Below are 27,888 nucleotides of genomic sequence, written 5' to 3' on the forward strand. Positions count from 1 at the left end.
TGTTTACCACCAATATTTATAACAGGGGACGGCACATGTATTTTTTGTAGGTTCCTTACAGTTGTTTTCAATGTTTCACTTTGTTCCTGTACTGGTTGTCTCTGGGCTGCTTGCCACCCTGCAAGGGCGGTGGGAGCATTCCAGGGCTGTGTAGCTTCTTTTGATTCTTTTAACTCTTTCTTTCTTACTGTTACTTGCCCTGCTTTTTCCATTACTTGTTTCAGCCATCTCACTGCCATAGACAGTAGTTGCAGAATTTTTGCTTTTTTACTTTTTATTACTATTTTTCAGAGCCTCGGATTCTACCATCGCTCTATATATGCCAGTCCATGTTTCCCCACTTTCTTTTTAATCCATGGGGATTAAAAGGGAGGGGATCAGGGGGTTTCCTAGCTCGAGGTTTTCTGTCATGTTAGATTGCGATTCTTACAGTGGACAGCTCGCTTACTCACCAGATCAGCGGTCGGGGTCACCAGTGTTGTCAGAGGTGTTGTCGTTAGAAGCACTACCAGTGTGGTGCTCTGCTCTGCTCTCTCTTTGTTGGTATCACTCGGCTGCGTGCGTGTGTTCCCTCTGTGTGGTGCCCCAGCTCTGCGCGGATAGCTGACACAGCAGACCCGAAGAAAACCCCCAATAATCACAGAGTCTAGTAAGGTACGAAGGTACGTCGGCCAGGTTTATTGCGATCTCGGACACAATTGCAGTTCCCTGTAGGTTTCTTAGCCTAATTCAGGGCATACTATGAGAAAGTGCCTCTTGGCAATGGACCTGGCTCAGTCAGTGGCGGGACTTTCCACTGCCCCCTAGGCCGGACAAAGACATCGCCCCAGGGATACATTTTTATACACAGGTACAAACAAGTTACACATCACTCCTGACGTATTGAGGTGCAGCCCCTCTACGTAGTAAAGTGCCACCTCTCACCTTGTACATGTTGGTTCGATCAAAATAACTCTATCCATCATATTACCCTTTTGCCCCTGTCATTGGGATGGGTCGGCCTATTCCTTGTTATCTGTGTGGAATGTGCAAGTATGTGAATGCTCTGATCTCTAGTGTTCAGTACCTTTTAGGTACGTATCTTCTTGCAGCATCAGCCCCTTTCTTGCCAGCTTCTGTGTGCAGGGCCTGCCTCTGGCTTAGAGCTTCACTTTGCTTTATGTTAGCAAAGTCTTGGCCATTATTTTAGTTCAGGCCTCAGGCCTTATACTGGGCCTTTATCAGGGCCTTCACTTACTACAATGACTATTAGCCAGGATAGGCCGTGATGATGTTCCTAGCCTCTGTTTGCCAGAAGCTGGGAATGGGTAACAGGGGATGGATCACTTGTTGATTGCCTGCTCTGTTCATTCCCTCTGGGGCACCTGGCATTGGCCACTATTGGAAAACAGGATACTGGGCTAGATGGACCTTTGAGCTGACCCCAGTATGGCTGTTCTTATGAGCCATGAGATTTGTTTTTTGTTGTTGTTGTTTTAGCACTTGTTCCATGTAAATGGCTCTGAAGAAGCATCTAGACCTGAAAAAAGAATGTGTATAAGCTGCAAAGCTTGTCTCTCTCCCCAACAGAAGTTGGTCCAATAAAATATACTACCTCGCTCACCTTGTCCTGTTGCTTTAGTCTGCTCAGCTGCTGTGCTAAGGAAATGGTGGAATTTGGAAAGAGGACAGTGTGGCATATTGGCTTTGTGTGTATCAGTGAGCAAGAGTTGCCCCCCCTAGTGACTGGCTTACTTTTGCCATCAGCGGCAGGAGATTTCTGGCTCCAGCATTCAAGGCTGGGGTTTGGGGAGCTGAGGGACCAGAGTTCTAGTCCTGATTTTGTGTGTGTGTGTGTGTGTACACGTTCCATGGATTTGTTACAGTAGGGAAACTGAGAAATACTGTGACACCCTGATTTTGATAGTGGGCTTGTGAGTCAAGCAAATGGGAAGAAAGGCACCAAGTCTGTGATTCATGGAGTGAAATGAGCGAGAGTAGCTCATTTTGGGATGAATTTCAAAAGGCAGGAGTCTGTTATCTCACATGGAAGGGCTGACCTGAGCCAGAAAAAAACTGCATGCTCCTTAGTGGGTGGTAATTATACAGTGAACAATCGGTAGATGCTGTATTTGCCTGACCTAATGCTCTTCCTGCCTTAGAGATGTAATCACCAGACTGGAGCATGTCTTGCTGCATGAGGAAAGGGCTCTGAAAAAGTCACTCTAACGCGTTTTTTCCTACATGATAATGTTAACTGGATATCATCTTAGTCTTCTCGCTGGTCACAGTTTTAATCTGTGAACAACCCAAATGATTCAAAGATGAATGTACAATCAGAGGATGTCTTTGTTCGGAACAGAGTGATCCTTTATTATTTTCATTCCCTTGTAACTCATTATTATCTACTTAACATTTATTTTCCCCTCTCAGCTACAGTGGTTGCCATTTAATGTCAGCCTTCACCAATAGCTATTTCTGTGGTATCACAGCTATTTCCCATTTTAATGATGGAGAAACCCAGCAGTTCTTTCATATACCACTGTGTGGTAAACACCGTCTCTCTAATGGTGACTGCTGTGCTTTTCCTTCATGATTAGATTGTTATCATTTTATTTGGCAAAGAAAACCAAACAGCACAGCTAGTGTTATGAACTCTCTTATTTAGAGGCGTTTCTGTTGCTGTTTAGTGATCCAAATCTTTTCGGCACGTTTGATAAAGGGAGGATAGAATGCTGGAGTTTCTTCTCACCAAGCCGTTACTTGAACATTCACAATTCTGCTAAGCTCCATGTGGTGAAGTGCAAGTTGTTCTTTGTGAAACGAGCTCTAACACACTGAGATGGTCTAAAGATCTCTGTGTGTACGTAAACTGACGTGCAGCAGTTGCATCAAAAGTCTCTCTCTGATTGTGTGCTTATCTCAAGACCACCTAGCATTACAGTGATATTCCAACTAAAGCGGGTGTGTGCTCAGGAGCTAACATTGGAGGTGTAGGTGCATATGTGGTGACTATGTAGTGGAGAAGAGTGCACTAGAAGTACCATACATGAATATTTTTGCGGAGGAGGGGTGATGTTACATGAAGAAGATAAATATTCCCATTCAGTATTTCATAAGGAATTATTCACCCAAGAGGGTTTTCTGTATTATTTTTAATTACAGGATGATCCTTTTGAAATAATAGTACTGATTGTACTGGTTAGTCTGAGTGGTTGAAGCCCTTTATAGGTATGATCTCTAACAATACATCAATAAAGATAATGTGAGCAGCCGTGTCTCAGCTGCTCAGAGCATCCAGCAGATAAAATCACAATCCCAGGAATACAGCAGCAATTTTAGTTTCTTTGGTGTGGGTTAGAGCAGATTTTTCTCTGCATCATTTATCACATTGTGCACATATGGTTCCTATACTTCATCCCATTCATTCTTACTAATTTCAACCTGTCCTTTTCAACACACCTGAAGAAGAGCTCTGTGCAGCTCAAAAACTTGACTCTCTCACCAACAGAAGCTGGTCCAATAAAAGGTACCCGACCCGCCTTGTCTCTCTTTTTAACACAGACATGCCTGTGTATTCAGTAATGATTCCTAACTTGGAACCTGCTGAAGGAATAGAGGTGTTTGGAGGAGGGTTGGGGAGGACAGAGTTAGCATGAAGAAACTTTGATCATTTCATTTTGTCTTTAAGGCGTTTGAAATCCAAGTCCTAATTTTCAGGCTCTCAGTGGCATGGAGTTATGTATTGTATGCCCCAGGCAGATGCTCCCTCACAGTCTCTCTCCCTAACCCACATGATCTTCCTTTACTTCACCTCCCACCCCATCGCTAGAGAGGGAAGTGAGTGTAACCCCACGGGTTATGTAGCTTTCACCATGCTCACAGGCCTGTGCCATTTTCTCTTCAGCAGAGCTTGTGAGCGTGCCCTCCAACCTTGCAGCGTCATTCTTCCTTCCTCTGCCATCTCTAGTGTCAGCGAAGTTTCTCTGTTGCTGTAGTCACATTTCTGTTTGATGTGGTGATGAGATTGGATACTCAGCCACATAATGCAGAACTTTCTTGCAGTAGCACAATCCAAGATTAACTTCTCAAATGCCCCCAGTGTCTGTCCTCTCTCATTGGCTGCTTGTTCTTCTTCCTGTTCCAGACTTGCCAGGAACACTAATTTGTATGTAATAAAAATACTTCTCCAACTCTAAAACCAGTTTCAACCAGCACAGTCAATGGTGATTTAGGCCCAGTTACTCCAGGGCTGCATTTGGCCCCTGCTGATTTTAAATTTGACCGTCAGTTGCCTTGTACAAGATCTCAGTGGCTCACTGATTGGCACTTCATTGAAAGAATGTTTATTGCCATGCACAAGAAATAGCTCCTCCTTCCTGGTGTTCTAACTGCTACATGGAATAACATGCAGATCTTGGGGAGCTGAATACTGTGCTCTGTATTTGCAAGCGCTATGGTAACCAAGCAGCTGCCTCTTCCTGCTCACTGCTTCCCTCAACTCCTCCCCTGCCAAACAGGCATGTCTCACTGACTATGGAGAGCATGGAAGAAGAGTCAGTTGCTGTTTCCCTGGCACATTCCAGCTGGATAGGAGGGAAGAAACAGCTGCTAGTATTTAAATGCTGCTCAGCCCTCGCTGATGAAATCTTGTTGCCTGCTCATCCTTCCCATCTCCCAGCACAGAGCTTTTGACCAGTGCTAGGTTTGTGCTCATGAAGCAAGCCTCCTGAAACATGATAATGTTAAAGTGTGAGATTAATGCAGGCCTGTAATCCGCACCTGCTGAAGGGCTAACCTGGCTTTACACTGGCTTGATGTGGAATTAGTCGTTAATTGTCACCTTAATTGTAGCCGATCACAACCAGCACCCACCATAACATGCATGTAGATTTCATGTCTAAGCTGATCTATGAGTACTGAAATCGACCTGATTTATGTATTTATATATTTAGTTTTACCCTTTCTCTTGGGCATAGTATTTAATCTCCCAGCTGCCTCAGTGGCCATCATCAGTGCTGTTTGGTGTCATATTTCCTGTCAGAGTCCCTTTTGTAGGATATAAAATGTGTCTCTTAGGCCTTGTCTACACTACAACGTTGCAGCGCTGGTGAGGGGGTTACAGCGCTGCAACTTAGGATGTGTACACAGCTGCAGGGCATTACCAGCGCTGCAACTCCCTGTTTGCAGCGCTGGCCGTACACCCGGTCGTGCCTCGGGTGTAGAGGATCCAGCGCTGGATCACCAGCGCTGGTCATCAGGTGTAGACACTCACCAGCATTTTTGTTGACCTCTGTGGAATAAGCAGGTATCCCAGTGTAACCCTTCTGCCCCTCTGAGTTGGCAGCAACAAGGGCCGGGTTCAGTATCCAGGGGTTCCGTTTCAGTAACACAATGCATAACCGGCTCGAGCCCCCACCCAGTGACCTGGGACACTCACATACCACACTCCCCTGGGCGCCTCTAGAAGGCAATACTTCCCCTCTCGCAAGCACGGAGTCTGAGTGTAGCAAAATCTTTTTAATAAAGGGAGGAATCAATGCGGCATCCCATTGGAGAAACACCACAAACCGGGTTATAACACAAACCATAAACAAAAACCCACCTCCAAGTACGTCTGGCACTGTCCTTTTTCCCCTTAGCGTTTTAAGTCCAATCACCCCAAAGTCCAACAACCCAAAAGTCTCTGGTCAGTGCCACCCCAGAGTTCGAGAGTTTATCTGTAGAGGTCCCTCCCCCCAGCCTGGATAGAAAGGGGTACCTTACGTGGTCTGGGGCCAACTGCCCTGCCTCTCCGTGGGTTCTGCTTCTGCCTTCTCCACGAACTGCTCCGCTTTACCAGCTGCTCCACTCTGCTCCTCCAGTCGTCCTCAGGAACTGCTCCGCTCCACCAGCTGCTCTGCTCCATGAGCTGCTCTGCAAACTGCTCGGCTCTGCTCTGCTCGCTCTGTGGGCTGCTCCACCCGTCCCACAGCTACTCCGCTCTGCCTCTGCTGCCACCAGCTGTCCCGTGATCCGCTCCAGCCATCCCCGCAACTGCTCCACTCCACCAGCTGCTCTGTCCCACAGTATATCTTCAGGCTCCCCCACTAGTTAGCACAGTACTCAGTGGTCTCAGCTCAGTTATTTCAGCTCTTTAGTGATTTCAACTCTTAGTGATCTCAGCTCTTAGTGGGGGAGCCCCAGTGCTAGGGCACCATTAGCCCAAAGTGAATTCAGCTCAGTAACCTGTATTTAGATTCTTGAGGGAATTAAAATCAACTCTGACATTCCACAGTGGAGAGAGGAGGGGGTGGAACTGGTGCTTCTGGCTCCACAAGGAGACTGCACCACCAGGCACAGATACCTGTCCCCAGCCTCTCTCAATTCACTGGGTTTTGGAACCCATGTCCCTTGTCTAGCAAGTACCACCCAACTGAGGGTGAGTCATTTGTCACCAAGCAGTCCCACAGCTCAGCAGTCTGGGATAGGGTAGGCGTGCCTATGCAAATACACTCTCTGAAATTCTTTCCACCAGATGTCAGGGTAGAGCTTATCCTGACTCTGCTTATACCAGCATACCTTAGGAAGCCTCTCAATTAACCAGACTCCACTGCCCTCCAAGCAGGTCTCCTTCCCCGCGGTGTGCTCTGGCGTTCCCCGACCCCCCCTCCAAGCAGGTCTCCTTCCCCGCGGTGTGCTCTGGCGTTCCCCGACCCCCCCTCCAAGCAGGTCTCCTTCCCCGCGGTGTGCTCTGGCGTTCCCCGACCCCCACTCCAAGCAGGTCTCCTTCCCTGCGGTGTGCTCTGGCGTTCCCCGACCCCCCCTCCAAGCAGGTCTCCTTCCCCGCGGTGTGCTCTGGCATTCCCCGACCCCCCCTCCAAGCAGGTATCCAGCCCCGCGGTGTGCTCTGGCGTTCCCCGACACCCCCTCCAAGCAGGTCTCCTTCCCCGTGGTGTGCAACAGCGCTGCAGCGTGGCCACATCTAACACCACTTGCAGCGCTGGTTGCTGTAAGTGTGGCCACTCTGCAGCGCTGGCCCTATACAGCTGTACTAATACAGCTGTAACAACCGGCGCTGCAAAATTGTAGATGTAGACATACCCTTAGAGAGTAAAGAGCCACATAAGGAAAGTGAAACAGTTTGGTCCCTAAGGTGTCAAACAGAAGGGCATGTTTTTGGCAGCTCTCGCACAGGACCAGTTTTTATGGAAACGGCTGATAAAGGTGCCATATATTTTGAGGGCTAGTCTCAAACCAAAGCACCAGATCTGACCATCCCCAAAGCTTGAGGAAGTTGGATCCTGATTTGCATCTAAATCTTGTGGATTGTCCTTATGTCTGGTATTTTTCTAAAAGAAAAATGTCCCTCTTGGATTCCATCCAGAACAAGCAAGCAACTTCCTTGCCAGATAAGCTGCTTTCACAGTCTCCCAGCATTGGAACGGACATGCCTGATCACACTCACGACTAAATCACATTACATGTAGAAAGTGGAATGGATGGGTGGAACCCAGAGGTGCGCAGCTAACAAAGGTGATGAGCACAATATAAATACCTAAAGATCAGATTGGCAGGTGAGAGAGATAAAGAGGCTGCATAATGTATTCTTTACTGGATACAACTGTATGGATACTTGTGGAAACAAATACAGCACCTGATTAACAGAATCAGCAGATCTTCTGCAACTCCAGCTGTCATGGTGTTTCCAGCTCTGTGTAACTCGGAAGCTTGTCTGTCACCAACAGCAGTTGGTCCAATAAAAGATATTACCTCATCCCTCTTGTCTCTCTAATATCCTGGGACCAGCATGGCTACAACAACACTACATACATATAGTGTTTCCAGTGTGATAATGCTCAATGTTCCTCAAGAAAAGGCAGTTATGTGGTATTTTGTACAGACGCTCCCTGAGTTACATAAACCTGACATACGCAAATCCGAGCTTACAGGAAAAGTTCTGTTAGATAGAAATAGGAGGATGTGGGGGGCTTGCAGGTTTTTTTTTGGTTTTGTTTTGTGTGTGTGTGTGTCTGTGTGTTTATAATGGTCGGAGATACGTTTCCAACTTTTGCAAAATTCGAGTTACGCAAGGCATTCCAGAACGGAAGGCTTGTGTAAGTCGGGGAGCATCTGTATTATGAAATGACATGGACGTGATTTATTCAGCAGTGTTTTGTGATATAACTGGGAACCTTTTCCTAGGTAAGGACTGTAGAATTTCTCCTGGAGTGATTATAATTTCTCAGCGGATAAGAGGGGTGGGATTCATTTCCAAAATAACTGCAGTACAGAAAAATGGCTTTGCAATATTGACTCAGAACATGAGGGCACTACCTTAATATTCCTCAGTTCATGCAAGTCTTTTCTAGTTGAGTTCTGTGTGGTAATATAGCCATTACAGAGATGAAAGGGCCCAATCATACTTCCACAGGAGTTTGTGGCAAAACTCAGATTGACTCCAATAGGAGCAAAATACTATGAATATTTGTTCTGGTATTACATCTGTTTATTTGACTGTTAATATCTGGTTTAACACCTCCATCCATCAGCTCTCTGTTACTCCAATGATCCTTTTCTGTTCTCTTTCAGAATGAGAAGGCTTTGGGACATTCCATGAGCCGTTCCAGTAACATCTCAAAGGTATGGTATGCAATGGATTACGGTCTTTGGTAGATTTGAATTTGTGTGGTTTTGTTTTTTCAGATATGTAGGATATACATTCTGTAGTGATCAACAGAAAATGCATTTATAATGATGGTTAATTGTAATGGAAGAAGGCACTTTGTCTAAAAATTAGAATTGGGGATAATCTGTTCCTGTGACATACCAAGTGTACAATCTAGTCTAGTGAGTAGCTGTGTCACCCCTGCTCTCTAACCTGGTGTGCCCTTTACACTGCGTTGCTGTTGTTGCCTCCACTTATGGACTGCTCACAATCAGCCTCTAGAATGTAAGTAACTCCCAGCTATGGCTGTGTGCACTTGCAGCCTGCCAGTAACACCCAAACTTTTACCAGCCTGAATTATACTACAAGGTGACTCCCACATTCACCCAGTCCCGGATTTTCTCCAGAAACGTACATCTTGTACTGCCTATCTCTCTCCTGAACAATACAAGCTCATATAAAGTCCATTGTTTTATTAATAGAAATGATATGCAAAAATTTTATTGCCTCACATGAAATTTCCCAGACACTTCAGTTCAAACATGCTGGATTAGATAAAACAAACAAGTTTATTAACTACAAGGATAGATTTTAAGTGAATACAAGTAATGCAGTAGAAAAATTAGAAATGGTTACAAGAAAAACAGAAATAAAATGCAACTAGTGCCTGACTTAACAAGCTACGTTAAATTCAAAGCCATGTTTTTCTCACATGTTCTCAACAATCTTACTGGCTGCACTTCTTAGCCAGAATGCCTTCTTTGTAATGGCTGCTTCCTTTGTTCCTTCTGGTTCAGTGAATCAATGGACAGTGAGAGAGTGGAGGAGGTGGGGGGCCATTGGGGTGTCTGCCCCTTCTTTTTGTAGTCCAGTCCTCCATTTGAGAAGCATCTCCAGTGGGGAGCATGGCACTAAGCAGACTGTGTGGACAGGAGCCTCTGCTGTTTCTTTGATAAAATGTGGATGTCCTTCCCATGCCCCTTTTCCTGCCAATGAATAGCCACTTAGCAGGTAGTGGCCCATTGACCTTGTTTACACCTGGCTGAGGTGTCAGCTTGTCCTTTGTCTTGGAGGAACTGGTTTGGCCACTCCACAGGCTTGGAATGTGTTTTAGTGAAACCATACAGTGGGATCTTATAAGTTTACATACAGTGTTGCTACACATATTTTACTAGAACATTAATGACCAGCAGATTATGAGTTTCCAAATGATACCTCATATGGTGTACCTTGTACAAAGATTATCACAATAGCGTGCAAGGGCTGAATACAGGGTTACTGCTGTCACAGTTCCTAATAATGGAATAGTGTTTAGGAAACTCATGCATGAAATACTTCTGAAAGTCATTTCCCTTTAGCCTTTTCGGAATCTGGGATCTCAGCTCAAAGGGCTGGATTGTGGGTAAGGCCACAGATGACATTAGGGGCGTGCAGAGGGGCTGTGCTGACTTAGACAGAATTTCTCCTGGGATGGACAGGCTCCAGTCCTTCCCCCACTGGAGTAGCTGATACCAGTGGTAGTGATAGGTTGGATGGAGGAGTCCTGCCATTCATTCAGTGCTAGGACCATGTCTGTGATTGGCCTTTACACAAGTGGAGTTGGGGGGCAGTTCCCTGCAATGTTTTCTTCCTCCTGTTCTCCTGCTCAGAGGCAGTCTCAGGGGAGACCTTTGGTATATCTGATATGGCTGAGTCAGAAGGCTTGGATAGGTGGCCGTTTAATATCTGAGTGCTCTGCCTTCTGCGGATGACACAAGGGAGATGATCCCTTCCCCACAGAGTTTACAGTCTACAAAGTAGATTGTCACTTTGCAATCTGCCCTGAATAAGGGTGAAATGTAATTGTACCACTCGAGGCACAGACCAAGGTGGGAGCAATGACTCTGAGAGGCTTTATCAGTAGCAGGTTACAGTCCCCTCTCACCATGCTGGCTCAGCTCTGCAAGTCAATGAACTGAGGCTGGGGGATTGGAGTCAAGGCTCTGCTCATTCCCTGGCCCTGCCCACCCACTCCCCGCCCAGAGGAAGTTTGTTGTCAGCGAAGCGTGGTATTTGTTCCCTGGAACAGTGTCTACAGTTACGCTAACACATGTATGCTTGGTACAAGGGACTAAGATCAGTTAGCAGCAGGACCTTCCACTGCCCTGTAGGCTAGACAAAGGCTTAAGGGAAAGTATCCTGACATTTATAGGCTGAGGCAAACAACTGGACTATACACCTTACATCCTACCTTTATGTATTTTTTGACATCTGTTTGTTACCTCCCTTTGTTTATATTGCTCAGAACATCCCTATTAATCATTCTGTCAAACCATCGTATCTTGCACTAGATTGGGATGTATCTGTACTAACCTTGAAATGTACAGTAGAAGTTATGAACACCTCGGGAATGGAGATTTTGTCTCTCTGAACAAAACGTTGTGGTTGTTCTTTCAAAAGTTTACAGCTGAACATTGACCTAATAGAGCTTTGAAGCTACTATGCAGAAGAAAAATGCTGCTTTTAACTGTCTTAATTTAAATGAAACAAGCACAGAAACAGTTTCCTTACCTTGTCCATTTTTTTTAAACTTTCCCCTTATTTTTTTTGAAGTAGTTTACATTTAACACAGTACTGTACTGTGTTTGCTTTTTTCCTCTGCTGCTCCCTGATTGCATTCTGCTGGTTCCAAGTGAAGAGTGTGGATGACTGGTCAGTTCATAACTCTGGTGTCCGTAACTCTGAGATTTTACTGTATTTACTAACTATCTAATACCTAATATGCTAGCAACAACTCTACCAAATTCATAAACTTATAAACATCTACTCTGATAGTTGGCCTAACTTTAATTCATGACCTCTGGTTCTGGCCTCAGATCTTGTACTAGTGCTCCAGGCTCTCTCTGCCACGTTCCCCTGCTTTTTGTCTTTTTTGGGGGAGGATGTTTACCCATCATCCTGGAAAAACATAATGCATGGATTGAATATGAGCCAGTGATCGTATGCACTGTTTCTTGGCTGTTTTGCTTTACCCATCCATACATTCATGCCCCAGATGTCTAATGGTCTGCATGTTCCCTTGTATGATCTGTAGACAGTTTTCTTTTTCCAAATGTTCTTAGTTCCATATCGTGGCCCTGGGAGTGTTAGGTTTGGGACTTGGTTTGAGAGAGAATAGTTTTAAATTCATTTTTCAAAACTGGGGTAGGCACTATTACAATATAATCTACAGTTTTATGTACATAAGGAGTAAAACAGGAATTTGCAATAGTGACATCACAACTGAGGCCTTCGTATATATATTTTTATAATTAGTTATTACATGGTACTCTACATCCAGGTTATAGATTGCCCTTACTGCTGGTTGCCACCATCTAGGAAGTTTCTCTCTTCCATTGGATTGGCCACGCACTGGAGTTGCGATGTCAACAGCTTTCCTGGCATAACAAGCTGGGCGTGGTGCTCTTTAGGTTGTATTGCTCAGTGATACTCCAGTAGTTGATGTAGATCCAGTTGCTTCTTGTAGATGCTGTTTTCCAGATAACTTACTGAATGGACAGTAACCAGTTTATCAGATATTGCTGTCAGGATTCAATATTGGTAATTTGATACTAAAGAAAATTGTTTTGAATAGTATGTGCAGAGTACATCACAGCTCCAGAGTTATACAGAAACCTTCTCCCTTTGTATACATTACACATCTCACTGTCTTTCTGTGCATTGCATCACACATTGCAGGAACCAATCCCTGTGGAGCATGCGCTGTCCACTCACCATGATTCAACTTCCTCTTTACCTCATCTCTGCACTCTTCGTACCAAATTAGTGGTGTTAATGGACAGGGGTCCTCTGGGTGCAAAGAGATTGGTCACCAGTGACTCCCAATCAGCGTTGTCTGTCACAGCCTCTGTCACATTCTCCTTTATCTTCACACTTGGCCATAGGGCATGGGTCCCAATCTGAGTCAGAGAGGTGAGGTTCAGACAAAACTCATCCAGGCTCCCCCGGCATGATGATCCCCACTGAAAAGCTGTGAGATCCCAGAGCACATACTGCGTACCGGAGCCGTACCACCTCCCGCATTCTCTCTTTAATGACTTGTTAGGCCTAACCTCCCTCGCTTGTGGTCAGGTTCATTTGGGCCGACCAGTCACAGAACCATCTGTGCTTGATTCTTTTACAGCAATCTGTGTTTATTTCATCTCCTCCTTGTGTTGCTGTCTCCACAGTGGATAATGCTGTTTATAGGTCCCATTCTCTATTGGTCCCATACTGTTAACATATACCAATTCTTTAGGACACCCTGTCCATCTGGGAATAGCAATCATAACTGGCACAGTCAAGTTATTAATTTCATGTGGTTCCCAGGGTCCAGGACCTTCTAACCTTGCAAACTGCAAATATTTTTTTCCAGTGGTATGAATTCCTTTTTCCACTCGTATGATCCAGATAGATGTGCTGTTTTAACAACCTTGATCACTTCCCCTTTGTTTTAAAGGCTTGACCTAATCCATCAATTATTGAGTTAATTTTAAATTTTAATTTCTTAATATTTGCAGATTTCATGGGGAGACTCGAACTCCCCGTGCCACTCAGTATGGTTATCACAGTGTCCTGTTAACTCTACAGCTGGGTTCTGTTTTCCTGCACGTCCACCAATCATTTTGGGCCTACTAAAATACAATTGTTTTGCCTAGAAAACCCCAGACTTGTTTATATGCCACAACATTCAACATTTCTTTACCAATTTGCTTTTTCCTTGCCTTTATATTGTTCTCTGCAATTAGCTGATTAATTTTGGCTTGTATTTGGTTAAGTAGTTTAGCAATGTCATCCACATTGTAAATGGTGCACTGTTTCTTCAGTAGCTAAGCCCTAAATACCATGAATTACAGGTTCAGAGAGTTTCCGCTGTCTTGTGGTTACAATAGTTAATGCTCTATTATAAGCGCATATATGCAGTGACTCCTCACTTAAAGTCGTCCCAGTTAACATTGTTTTGTTGTTATGTTGCTGATCAGTTCAAGAACATGCTTGTTTAAAATTCTGCAGTGCTCCCTTCTAACTGCCTGCTTTGTCCACTGCTTGCAGGAAAAGCAGCCTGTTGCAGCTAGCTGGTGGGGGCATTGGAGCCAGGGTGGACCGGCAGCCCCCCATAAGCTCCCCGCTCCCCTAAGTTCCCTGTGCAGCAGCTGCCAGCAGACTAGCAATTGCAGTTATACCTCCCCACACTGCCATGTGCTGCTCCTGCCCTCTGCCTTGGAGCTGCTTCCTGAGCCTTCTGCTTGCTGTGGGGGGTGGGGGCTCTAATGTCAGGGTGTCCCTCTCCCCCCTGCTCCTACACCCGCTTACCCCTTCTCCATATAGAGCAGGGCGGGGACGTGGAGGGAGAGAGACAGAGAGAGCCTGGGGCAGCAGCTCTCTCAACTTCCTGATCCACTTAAAAAGACACTGCACTTAAGAGTGGGTCAGGTTACTTAAAGGGGCAGTGTGCATTTCTCTCTCTCTCCCACACACAAGGTGTGTGTCTGTCTCTGTCTGCTGTGCTATCTCCCCTCCACTCCATTCCTGCTGCCTTGTAGAGTGTGAGGCTACATTAACAACGTGTTAACCCTAGAGGGCTCAGCCGAGTGCTAGTTCATCATTTTAGCACAAGGGTTCTCAAACGGGGTCGGGGTCAGGATCCCTCGGGGTCATGAGGTTATTACATGGGGAGTGGCGAGCTGTCAGCCTCCACCCCAAACCCCGCTTTGTCTCCAGCATTTGTAATGGTGTTAAATATATAAAAAAAATTTATTAATTATATTGGGGGGGGTCACACTCAGAGGCTTGCTATGTGAAAGGGGTCACCAGTACAAAAGTTTGAGAACCACTGCTAAAGTAATCTTTTGCCCAACCCTTAACTCTTGTGTATGTTCCTGATAAAATGCTAGTATATTACTTAACAAAGAAGTATACAGCAGTAATACAGTTGCTTTTACACAGTAGCCAAATTCATCCATATTTCAGTGCAACCCTTCTGTCAATCAGAGCTGGCAGCAGCCAGGGCTGGATTCAGTATGTAGGGGTTTCTTTTTAACAGTACAACACAAAACCAGCTCGAGCCCCCATCCAGTGACCTGGGACAATTACACACCACCACCTGGGCACCTCTAAGAGTCAATACTTCCCCTGTCGCAAGGACAGAGTCTGAGTATAGCAAAAACTTTTAATAAAAGAAGGGAAGTAACCTATCATTAACTTGGGGAAACAGGGTTCATAAACATAAACCATGAGCAAAAGACCCACCCCCAAGTAAGTTGGACAGTGTCCTTTTCTCTTAAGTCCAGCAACCAAAAGTCCATTTAATGTGCCCGTCTCTTCTCTACACCCCACTCACAGTTGCTGTCCTTGGTCAGGGCAGACCCAGAGTTCAGAGGTGCATCTGCAGAGTTCACCTCCCACCCTGGTTGGAGAGGGGAAAGAAGATACCTTACTCGCTCCACTGCCCGGGCACTTGCTTGCCACTTTTCCTTGCCAGTCACCCCGCTGGCTGCCTTGCCGGCTGATTGCTGTATTTCTCCAGTGGCCACACTGGCAGCCGATTGTTGAGATGTCTTCAGGCCCCACCATTTAACACAGCTCTCGATCATTTCAGCTCTCAGTGATTTCAGCTGCTAGTGGGGGGAGCTTTACTGCTGGTGCATACTGGGCAATCTCTTATATTAGAGACACTGTTCCAAAGCAGGTCTCATACTCAGACCTAAGTATCAGTGATTTCAGCTCTGCAGTATGTAACAATATTCTTAATTGAGTCTAAATTAGCTATGATATTACACAGTGGAGAACAGAAGGGTCAAATGATGTCTACAATTCTTAAGCAGGGTCCACTACCAACTACAAGTGCCTGTTCCTATCACCTCTCAACTCACTGGGTTTTGGAACCCATGTCCCCTGCTTAGTGAGTGCTGTTCGGTTGAGGGTGAGTCCGTCAAGCAGGAAATGCCAAGTACAATTCTGCTGCCCTTGATTCCCATTAACAAGGATAACAACCCTTTATTATTCCTGCCCCAATAACAAGGGGACTGGGGATCTAAGACCAGCCAGAAGTGATCATTTGGGAAAGCAATCCCATCATGCTGAGCACTTAGGCAGTGCATGTGTCCATGCAAACGAGATCAGCTCCTGAAGTCCTCTTCCACAGCTCATCACTAGATGTCAGGGGAGAGCTCATTCAGACTCTGCTTACATCAGTAATAAAGATTTAAAACCACAGGCACGTGAACTTACTTTGCTCCATAAAATACATTTGCAGAAGCAATTTGATGCTTGCTAGATTGCCACTCACAGATAGATTTCAGTCCATTGCAGAAGACCTACATAACACCCTCTGCACAATTTAAGCCCTTTGTTAAGAGTTAAAATAATATAAAAATAGTGCTAAAGCAGTATGAAAGGCTTCATGCTGGGGAAAGATCTCCCTACATGTGTTTGTGAGCAAGAGCCTGATTTTGAAGGTCTTTATATATTGCTGAATTCAGAGCAATCGATGCAAACTGTACAAGTGCTTGAGACTTAAGTCTCAAAACTGCTCCTGTTTCAGAATACAGAACTGGGTTTTGCCATGCAATTCAGTGGAAACTGAATCAGTACAAAGGTGCACAAACATCTGCCAGCACCTAAGGATATACCTGTGCTTTGAGCTGGGAGTGGGATTCCCAGTTCGAGGATGCATATCCATCTAGCTCTATTAGAGCAAATGCACTAAAAATATAGTGTAACCACTGTGACACAAACTGGAGGAAGGGCTATCTTAGGGTCTCAGATGTGTAGGTACTTAGGGTGGCTAGCCTGTCCTTCCACTCATGCTGCCATGTTTACGCTTTATTCGAGTGCACTAGCTCAATTTTAGCTAGCGTGAGTCTGTCTCCTTGAGCAGGAAATTGCACCCCCAGCTCAAAGTGTAGACATACCCAGATAGAGGAACAGACAGACATGGTGTAACTTGGAAACGCTGCCAGTCATGCTTGTGCATGCAGAGCTGGGCCCAAGTTGCAAAATTAAATTCCAGATGTAAATGTCCCCAAAGCTTAGGATCTGGTCTGATGTTTTGGTTTGCCTCATAACAGAGAGGAGCCAGCTGCAAAGTTGAGACCTGGATCCAAAATTCCACACAGTTCAGGGGAGTTTGGATTCAGGATTTTGGTTTCAGCCCTCTTCTATTCACAGGAGCAGATTTTTTTCCCAATGATAGAACAATGGGTTTAGTGTACTGTCAGGACTGCTAAATAGGTAATTCATACCACAGCACTTATCATTTCCACAAACTTGTAGATATTCACTTTGTTATATTATTTAACTGTTAAACCTAAATCGATTTAATGGCTGATGCCTGCACTAGACACATACCTAATGGAAATGAAACCAAACATTGTTTTTCTTTTTTGACTTGCACATCAGTGCTCAGTGCCTGGATCTGGTTTTCTTTGAATTCTAAGCAAAGTAAAGATTTTCTTGGTGTCTCCTTGGTGACTGTGTTTGTTTCAGGAATTGTGAGTGGGTGTGAATGTATAAGGTGGTAATATATAGTTGCATGGCTTTTGTGGTTTTGAATTGGAGATTATTTGTCCTTGGCAATCTTAACAGTTGAACAGAGCTTTCTGTGTGTTTTGGTATTTTCGGGGTTCAGACTTGCACTTTTGAAGTTCTCAAACTCCCATGGAATTCACTGGACGTTTAGGGTTCCTTAGCAATGCCATATCAGTCTCTAAAGGCTATAGGGGGATCAGTGGGATCCTAAACCTTGTTGTAGCTTTCACAAAGAGAGCTGTGTTATGAGCACCACTCATTAGCAAGTGGACAATTCGGAAAGCCGAAGATTGCAACTTTTATGAGAAATAGTTGCTATAACAAAAATATGTTTTTTCTTGTGTAAAATTGTGAAGAGTATAGAATTTTACTTAAGTCAGAAGAAGAGTTTTTATTTGGCAATTCTGAGAGCGCAAGTTGTTTTCCACATTAATAGTCTTGATTTGATAGGCCTGATTTCAAGTTTAATGTCTGGCCTTGCAAAGGGCTCTGTATTAGGCCTTAGGCATGTATATGGGAGCCAATGTTTCCTAGTGGTGAGAGCACAGGACTAGGATGCAGGAGACAAAGTTCTGTTCCCACTTCTGCCATTGGTCTGCTGGGTGACCTTGGACAAATCATTACCCCTTGTGCCTCAGTTTCCCCATCTGTAATATGGGAATAGTGATACTGACCTCCTTTTTAAAGCACTTTGAGATCTATGGATGAAAAGTGCTGTATAAGAGCACTAAAAGCAGCAAAGAGTCCTGTGGCACCTTATAGATTAACAGACGTTTTGGAGCATGAGCTTTCGTGGGTGCATCTGACAAAGTGGGTATTCACCCACGAAAGCTCATGCTCCAAAACATGTTAGTCTATAAGGTGCCACAGGACTCTTTGCTGCTTTTACAGATCCAGACTAACACAGCTACCCCTCTGATATAAGAGCACTATACCTTTAGGATCAGATTTGCCAGTTTTACACCAGTGTAACTAGGTGAGTAAAATTACTGACATAACAGAGTAGTAAATCAGGCCCTTCATATGCTTATAGGTCATTTCATGCATGTGACATTTAATTTATGGCTAGTGGAAACTTATTAGTCATAAACTGTTAATGTTTTAATATATGTTTTTCTATGTGCAGTAGTCAAATAATGTACAACTGACTAAGAACTTGTCCTCATTGGCTGTGGATTTCTAAATTATTATCATTAATCCTGAAGTCCCTCTGTACGGTACCAGTTACTCAAGGTGTAATTCAGAGGTTCCCCAATCTGTGGGGTACCCCCCCCCCGGGGGCACTGAGGAATGTTGGGGGAGGTGGCTGGAGTCCAGGCCAGCTCCTCTCCCCCCCCCGGGGGGGGAGGGCAGGGAGAGAGTGCCACCCTGCTCCATGCCTGGCCCTGACCCAGGCTGTACCCCTGTCTGCATCCCCACCTCCCAGAACTATGGCCCTGCTCCCGACCCCAGCTCTAAGGGTCGAGGAGTGGGGGCACAAACAGGGGAAAGGGAGAGTGTAAGGTAGCACATTTGGGGACCACTGGTGTAATGGATCAGAACTTGATTCTACATTGCTTCTAAGCAGTTCCATTCTAGTCCATGCCTTGGCGGCTGATACACCCAGATGTATCTGATGTGTTGTTTTATGGATTTAAATGAAAACACTAAAGATAAAGAATGTTATTAGGCTTGGAAGGATTACATTTTTGTTAGTAAATGTCAGTAAACATCAATTTCACCGTACACACACAAACCACTATAAAAATATTTCAATCAATGATAATCAAAATGTGTAGATAGACAAAGCAAGAAAAATGCTGCTTGAGAACTTCTTAGAGTTTGATTTAAGGATATTTATTTTGTGTACTTTGACATGTGATGTTGATTAATTTGTGTTTTAACAGTTATAAAACTTTAAATTTTTGAATCTCAACAATTACTGTCACTAAATAATTATCTGATCCCCTCATTGTCTGGCATCCCCTATAATTCCCCACAACTGTGAAAATTTAAATAATAAAAATAGAAAAAAAATGCTTCGAAATAAACATCTGTATTTGTAAAAGTTATTTTAAAAAAATCAAATTTGTGAAGCCTAAATATTATGCAAGGATACAATGGAAAATGATAACTGCTCCTTTGCAGCCAAACATGCATAGTATGATTCTGTAAAAACTCTTAGCTTATTGGGTAAACGTACTCATGTGTGTGCCTTTTGTAGGATTGACTGCTGGTTGTGTAAGAGTAACCGGGTTACAGAATTGCTGTCTTACTAACATGAGATCAGTGGATGTTGCATCATATTTGCAAGGACGGGGGATGGTCTAGCTGTTAGAGTGGGTCACTGGAAGTTAAGATACCTAATTTAAGTCCTAGCTCTGCTGCAGATTTGCTGTGATATCTTGGGTAAATCTTGTAATCTTTGTGCCTCAGTTTCCTCATCTGTAAAAGGCCTGTAAAATGGCTGTAATCATGCCTACTTCCAAGAACTGATTTTTAACAGTGAGGGTAATTAACCACTGAAACTTACCAGGGGTTGTGTTGGATTCTTCATCACTGGCAATTTTAAGATTGGAAGCTTTTTTAAAATATATGCTCACATTCAAAGAAGAATTAATTCAGGGAAATTCTATGGCCTGTTACGCACCGGAGACCAGACTACAAGATCATAGCAGTCCCTTCTGGCCTTTGGATCTATGAAGGTATATTGAAACAGCTCCATAATAGTGTGCAGTAAAGGCCTTGTCTTGCTGCCATTGGATTCAATGGCACATTGCCATCATTCAGGCAGGATCAGCCCATTAATGAGTGTGTAACTATAGCTTACTTTTGGTGTTATTAAAATAGGTAAAACCATCCGCATCTTTACACAAAGGGCTTGATGGTGCCTAGGCATCCCTTTGTGGGGAAACAATACGATTTTAGTCCTCGCATTCCTGGTATGCTAGGGCTAGTGTAGTCTGACACGGAGAGAGGAATTATACTCCACAAGGGCAATGGAGGCAGCTGAGAGAAGAGACATGGAACTTCCATCCCTCCACACTAGTCACCCATACGGACACCAGTATAAGGTCAAACACAGAGCATATAAGTGTCCTTAGCTGGACATCATCTTTGTGTTAAACCTAGAGTAATCGATCTTTGCGTGTCTTGCATCATGCGTGGACGATCTGTGCACTTGTTCTGGTATCAGCAGTGGCATTTGGATGGCAGGAGTTGGAGCACTTGGGGCAACCCCTTATGAAAGAAAATAGCAGTGGTCTCTCAGGCCTCCACTATCCTGGAGCCTCCAGAAGCACTGTTCCTGCCTCCAGCACAGTCCCACTGGGCATGGCTTCTTGGATATGTCCACTCCTCAGACCTCCAACCCAGGGTCGTCCTTACCTATACGCAAAGTACGCAGCTGCATAGGGCAGCAGGAAATTTGGGGCACCAAATTGCCCCAAATTTCCTGGTGCTCTATGCAGCTGTGTGGTGTTCCAGCGGCTAGCCTGATCCCCCGGCCTGCTGAACCGCCTAGGAAAGCTGCCCCGCCCCTGCCCCACCACCACTCCACACATTCTCCAAAGCCCCCACCCCTGCTCTGCCCCTGCACCACCTCTTCCCATCTCTGCTCTGCCCCAGCCCCGCTCCCACTCCACCCCTTCCCCTGAGGGCTGCAGCAGGGGTTGGGTGCGCCCTGCACTTACCGCGCAGCAGGAAGTGGAGCAACCTGGCCCCAAGCCACTCTGCTGGGTCCCAGCCACGCCGCCGGTGACTGCTGGGGAGTGGTTACTCCTACCCACCAAATCCCAAGGCAAGGAGCCACTGGCTTGTGCTGGGGGGCGGTTCCCCCTGTCCCCCAAGCCTGCTCTTGTCCCCCTGCTGAGGCCTGGGGCCAACCCCCCCCAGGGGGGCTGCATAGGGCACCAAAATATCTAGGGATGGCCCTGCACCAACCCCAAAGCGGAGAATGGAGTCAAACCACAGTTTTGTCCTAAATGGTGAAAAAATTGTTATATGTGTTATGTTGGAGGGGGTAACATAAGCAATTTCCATGTCAATCTGGAGAAAATGTTATTCTCTGAACTCTTAGAGAATGCTTACCCTCTATGAAAACTCTTTTCAGATGTTTGATTCTTTAAAATACAGCTTTTAAATTTTCTAGTAACCCAACTAATGCTGCAGATTAAACCGATTTATTCAAATCATGAAATGCTATGCTGCCTTTGACCCCTTGTAGCCCTCTGAGTTTGCAGACACTGTACTGTGGAAGAGCAGCCATGTAACTGAAATAGCAAGCATTGCATCTGATCAGCTATGCACTGAGTCAACACAAATGTTGAAATGCATGTGAACAGAAACACTGCATACATCTCCTGCAGTGGCTCACAATTCTAACTGTTCTCTTGTGGCGCAGATCTAGCTGCTTGCTACTTATGCTTGGCGTTATCCTCAAGTCTTGATTCAAAACCGTTCACCATTTCAGAGATGATGCAATATAATAAACTTGCTGCCTTCTTACTGTGTGTCCTTCTCCCATCCCCAGCTCTCCTGTGATGAGATGGAGGGAAAAGTTTGGGTAGTTTTCCGGAGGCCAAAGTCCCAGATCAGCATCTATCCAGGAGAGTGTGCTGAGCACTGGGCTAGAGAACCCTGCCAGGAGCAGCCGAAGGAGAGCAAGGGATGATGTGTGGGAGGAGCCTCATGTGGAAATACTGGGGTTTGTGTAGTCATTTGCACACCAGGGGGCGTGGCTTTTGTCCAGGCCTCTCTCTGCTTTCTCTGTAGAGTATTTAGAGCAGAGATTATCAACCAGTAGATTGCGATCTCCAGCTACTAGAAGTCCGGTGGTGCAGCGGGGCTAAGACAGGCTCCCTGTCTGCCCTGACCCTGCATCGCTCCTGAAAGCAGCCACCATGTCCTGGGGGGAGAAGGGGGCTAGGGGAGGGGATGCATCTCCATGCACTGCTCCTGCCTGCAAGCAGCGCCACCGCAGCTCCCATTGGCCGGGAACGGGGAACTGCAGCCAATGGGAGCTGCGGGGGCGGTGCCTGCAGGGAGGGGCAGCATGTGGAGCCACGTGTCCCCACACAGGAGCTGCAGAGATGTGTCCGCTGCTTCCAGGAGCCGCGGCGGGCTGGGGCAATCAGGGAGCCTGCCTTAGCCCCCTGCACCACTTACCAGGAATCTCCTGAGGTAAGTGCCGCTCGACGGGAGCCTGCACCCCAGCCCTGAGCCCCCTCTTGGAGCCAGCACTCCATATCCCCTCCTGTACCCCGACCCCATTCCTGCAGCCCAAATCCCTGGCCCAGCCCTGAGCCCCCTCCCAGAGCCAACACCTCATATCATCTCCTGCACCCCAACCCGCTGCCCCAGCCCAGTGAAAGTGAGTGAGGGTGGAGGAGAGCAAGCGACAGAGGGAGGGGGAGATGAAGTGGGCAGAGCCTCGGGGAATGGTTAGGGTAGATCCTGGGTTGCACTTAAATTAAAAAGTGACCTTGTGCATAAAAAGGTTGGAGACCACTGATTTAGAGCATTCCATTAAAATCCGTTCTGATCCCTTAAGGTGAATTTCAGCTTGAGTCTTTCCTTTTATGTTTTGAATTAAATATTAGCAGCATTTCCGAGCACATTAAGCTAGTTAGGCCACATAAAAGATGAGATGTGAATATTTGTAACAGGAATCATTATAGAGAGGGCCAGATTCCAAACTCAAAGCTGTTTGTCTGAGGTAACTCCATTAACTGGAGTAGAGTTATTCATGAATTACACAGAATAAGTGGGCCAGATTCTGATCATTCCATTATCTTACATTAAACCAATGTTGTAGGTCTTTGTCTAGAAACCACCTTTGATGAATAACTGGCTTTCAGACAAACCAGATAGGAAAGTAATTAAACTTCATGGAAGCCTCTTCTTCTAAACACAGATATCTAGTACCCTGAAATAAAGTCAATGGTGCACTGTAGTTCAAGGAAGGTTTTTACTGTACTTGTGATTCAGGGTTCTTGATTTCAAACAAAGGAATTCTACTAATGAGGCGATTAAATTAGGTCACTAATGAAGTTAGTCTGTAAACAGTTACCCTCAAATTAATTGTAGTGTTTTGCTTTGAAGTGTCTGATGGAGCCTGAAATGGCTGATGTAATATATGGAAATATCTCCAGGTCATCTATGTGCTGTGTCTTTTGTCTGGAAGGATAATTTGAAGGCAGTGGGGATGCTCTCCTTTCATAGTCCTTTCAGGAGTAATCTTTGAAAATGGTAATACTGGGATGGAAGCGAAGAAATCAAAAGTTCACTCTTTAAAAAATGTAAATACTTTGTCTTTTCTGAAGGTCTGTACAGCGTTTGCTTTTGAGCGAAAGCACACTGTAAAGTATTGAATTATTCTTAGGCTGAATGGCAGCCAGTGCAGATGCAAAGTGGTAGCCTAAGCTCGCTATGAAATTTAAAATCCATTTAGGCTGTTCGTCAGCTTGGAACAGATTTAGAAAAGCATATGAACACACATGGGCTGTTGCCTAAAGCTTTGGTGGATTCAATGAATGCTAGTCTATAGAAATGCAAACCAGATTTTTCAATCACTGAGCTTCTCTTGTATCCCATCAGATGACCAGGTCTTACTGAAAACAACTTCTACTCAAAGGTATTCTTTTCAAGTACCTGAGCCCTGGAAAAAGATGGGTGTTGGGTGTGTATGTGTGATTGCCTTTTTAAACAAACCTTTTTTTTTTCAGAGCTAGTTGGACAGTAACTGCTAAAGCAGGTGGGAAGAAATCTATAATGTGAAGATTAAAATATGTTTGTATATTCTTTTTTTCCTGCCCCCAAGGCATGTAAGCTGGTGCTCAGGCGCAATGTGATAATACACTTACATGTGTCGAACAATCCCCCAGTCTCTGGTGCTCTGTATTCTTCTTCGAGTGATTGCTCATATCCATTCCAGTTAGGTGTGCGCGCCGCGCGTGCACGTTCGTCGGAAACTTTTTACCCTAGCAACTCCAGTGGGCCGGCAGGTCGCCCCCTAGAGTGGCGCCGCCATGGCGCCTGATATATGCCCCTGCCGGCCCACCCGCTCCTCAGTTCCTTCTTACCGCCGTGTCGGTCATTGGAACTGTGGAGCACGGCATAGCTGTCCTCCACGTCCCTAGCTCTCCTTGTTGTACTGTTTATAGTTGTAGTTAGTAGTTAAGTGTAGTTAGTTAAGTAGTAAAATAGTAAATAGTGTAAATAATACTTGTAAATATTTGTTAGCCGGTTTGGGCCGTAGTCCTTCCCGGCACCCGGCACCGGGCCCATGCCTGGTTCGCCGGGTTTCAAGCAATGTGCGGCCTATAAGAAGCCGATGCCGACCAGCGACCCCCACGACGCGTGCCTAAAGTGCCTGGGGGAATCGCACATCTCGGACAAGTGCCACATTTGTAAGGCTTTTAAGCCTAGAACAAAGAAGGAGAGAGACCAGAGACTTAGGACTCTCCTCATGGAAGCGGCACTCGACCCGGCAGCTTCGCAGACCATCACCTCGACAGCGGCACCGGACCGCGCCTGCACCGGGAAGACTCCCTGGCACCCACCTTCCCCGGCACCAGGTCCAGAAGCAAGGCCCTCGAAGTCTGCAACTCCATCCAGGCAGACTCGAGTGGAGCGCCCGGCACCTGCATCTGCCGCGGCGCTACCGACAGGGATCCCGTCGACTCCGGGCCCGGAGGGTCCGTCGAGTCCGGTCCCGCCGAGCTCCCCCATAAGATCTGGGGTTGAGCTATTGGTCCCATCGACGCCGGAGACCTTCGCCTCGGCACGGGACTTAATTGCCCTGATCTAGCCAACTCAGCCTCCACTCCCGGTACCTCCGGTGTGGGTTGTGTCCAGAGGCAAACCGATGATGAGAGCACCGTCTCGGGACTCACGCTCGCTGTCGAGGTCCCGGCACCGTGGTCGCTCCAGATCCCGGTGCCTCTCGCAGTCCCGGCACCGCTCCCCTCGGCGGTACCGGTCGCACTTGCGGCACCGATCGGCCTCCAGACAGTCCCGGTCTGGTTCCAGCTACCGATACCGGCACCGGGACTCTAGGAGCCGTTCCCGCCGTCGATCGGCTCCCCGGTCGACCTCCCGGCACCGAGCTAGTGGCAGGTCCCGGTCCCGGTCGACCTCCCGGCACCGCGTCAGTGGCAGGTCCCGGTCCCGATCCCGGCACCGAGTCAGCGGCCGGTACTGGTCCCGATCCCGGCACCGAGTCCAAGACAGACCCTGGTCCCGATCCCGGCACCGGTATGACTCCCGGTACCAGTCCCCAGCACCGAGAACATCTTCGGCGCCAGGACGCGGAGATTCTTACCAGCCACAGTCGGCCCCTCCATGGCCTTGCAGACAGCCATCGGTGTCGTCGCAGGCGGACAGTGTGTATGCGCTGGGCACAGACAGGCAGGCGGCCCTTTTCCAAGATCCTCCGCAACAGGACCAGGGACCGCAGCAGTGGGGGTTCTGGACATCCTGGGCGTATCACCAAGCCCAGGGCCCCCAACAGCTTCCTCCTAGGCCTGCGACGACGGAGCACAGGGCACCGGAGGCGTCGTTGTCTCGCCCACCCCCCTCCCCGGACAGGGAGGACGGGTCAAAACAACAAGACCCTAAGCTCCCTCCGGAGTCAGAGGCGAGGGCTCAGGCAGACCCCCCGCTGGACACTCTCTTGCCAGGGGTCTCCTCATCGTCTTCTCCTGATGAGGCGGTGGCAGGCACCTCTTCCAATATCCCTCCTCCGCTAGATCTCAGGGCACATCAGGACCTCCTCAGGCGCGTAGCGCAGAACTTGAGCCTGCAAGCTGAGGAGGTCTCCGAGATCGAGGATCCCGTCGTCAGCATCCTCTCCTTTGATGCTCCCGCTAGGGTCGCCCTGCCCTTTATTCGGACGATCCAGGCCAACGCCAATACGATCTGGCAATCGCCGGCCTCCATCCCCCCTACTGCACGCGGCGTCGAAAGGAAATACATGGCCCCCTCCAAGGGCTATGAGTACCTCCAAGTTCACCCGACACCGTGCTCCCTCATGGTGCAGTCGGTGAACGAGAGGGAGCGTAATGGACAAGAAGCCCCAGCTCCCAAACCCAAGGAGGCCAGGCGTATGGACCTCCTTGGCCGCAAGGTCTATTCGGCGGGGGCCCTTCAGCTCAGGGTTTCCAACCAGCAAGCCCTGCTTAGCCGCTACGCCTTTAACTCTTGGGTGGCAGCGGATAAGTTTAAAGAGCTGTTGCCACAGGAGGTGCGTCAAGAATTTGCAGCAATTCTTGACGAGGGCAAGAAGGTCGCAAGAACCTCGTTGCAGGCCTCCTTGGATGCTGCGGACTCGGCTGCCCGTACCCTCGCCTCGGGGGTGACGATGCGCTGCATCTCCTGGCTTCAGGTTTCTGGCCTTCCACCGGAGCTCCAATACACCATCCAGGACCTCCTGTTCGAAGGCCAGGGCCTGTTCTCGGAGAAGACAGACCCCAGACTAAAAAGTCTGAAAGACAATCAGGTCATTATGCGCTCCCTTGGGATGCACACGCCCGGGATGCAACGCAGACCCTTCCGGCCGCAACAACAGCAGCAGCGCCGGCCATACCCCCAGTTCTGCCAGCGGCAGGACCTCAATAGGCGCCGCGGCAGAAATGGCAGGCGCAGGCAGTCGGGGAATCAAGGGGGGCAGAACCAAAGCTCCTCTAAAGCCCCACCTGGACCCAAACCTTCGTTTTGAAGGTGCGCCCGAGGACGTAGTACCAGTGTCCCCCATGGATCCTTCCCCACCCATTTTCCAACCGCCTTTCGTTTTTCCTCCAGGCGTGGACCCAAATAAAATCCGACCGCTGGGTCTTACGCTGGGTCTTACGCACGGTCTTTATATCTTTTCCTCCCTCCCGCCCCCCACCCTCGTCCCTCTTCAGGGACCCCTCTCACGAGCAATTCCTCCACCAGGAGGTGCAGACACTCCTCAACAAAGGAGCTATAGAGGCGGTTCCGGAGAACGAGAAGGGCAAGGGATTTTATTCCCGCTACTTTCTGATCCCCAAGGCCAAGGGAGGCCTCAGACCCATCCTCGACCTGCGAGAGCTCAACAAATATCTAGTGAAGTGGAAGTTCCGCGTGGTATCCCTGGGGACCATTATCCCATCCATGGATCCTGGAGACGGTATGCCGCCCTCGACATGCAGGACGCTTATTTTCATATTGCCAAATGGCCACACCACAGAAGTTTCCTTCGGTTCGTGGTCGACTGCCATCACTACCAATTCGCGGTCCTCCCGTTTGGCCTCTCTACGGCTCCGAGGGTATTCACCAAATGCATGGCTGTCGTTGTGGCACATCTTCGACGCAGTCGCATTCACGTGTTCCCTTACCTCGACGATTGGCTAATTCGGGGCACGTCAGAGCTGCAGGTCCGCAGCCACGTCCGCAGGATCACTGGCCTGTTTGCTACCTTGGGGCTCATGATCAACGTGGACAAGTCCACTCTGCTCCCCTCGCAGAGGGTGGAGTTCATTGGGGCCGTCCTGGACTCCACCTTGGCCAGGGCCCTTCTACCGTTGCCCAGGTTCCAGTCGCTGTCGACGATCGTTCAGTGCTTGCTGGCAGCCCCCCTGACCTCGATAAGGACATGCCTAATCCTGTTAGGCCACATGGCGGCCTCACTTTTGTGACAGGGTATGCACGGCTCTGCATGAGGCCCCTCCAATCTTGGCTCATCGCACAATACCGGCCGGCTAGACAGTCACTAG

General features: G+C 47.3%; 1 protein-coding gene across 2 annotated transcripts in view; it reads left to right on the forward strand.

Annotated features, from left to right (window-relative positions):
- The window catches only part of MARCHF8 (membrane associated ring-CH-type finger 8), a 187,661-nt gene that overhangs the window by 128,239 nt on the left and 31,534 nt on the right, over positions 1 to 27,888 (forward strand). For both annotated transcript variants that reach the window (XM_030571208.1, XM_030571210.1), the window contains exon 3: positions 8,551 to 8,601. In XM_030571208.1, the coding sequence (XP_030427068.1) occupies positions 8,551 to 8,601 (51 nt within the window). The remainder of the gene's footprint in view (positions 1 to 8,550; positions 8,602 to 27,888) is intronic.

Source organism: Gopherus evgoodei, chromosome 7 (genome assembly GCF_007399415.2).
Source record: "Gopherus evgoodei ecotype Sinaloan lineage chromosome 7, rGopEvg1_v1.p, whole genome shotgun sequence".
NCBI classification, from domain to species: Eukaryota; Metazoa; Chordata; order Testudines; family Testudinidae; genus Gopherus; species Gopherus evgoodei.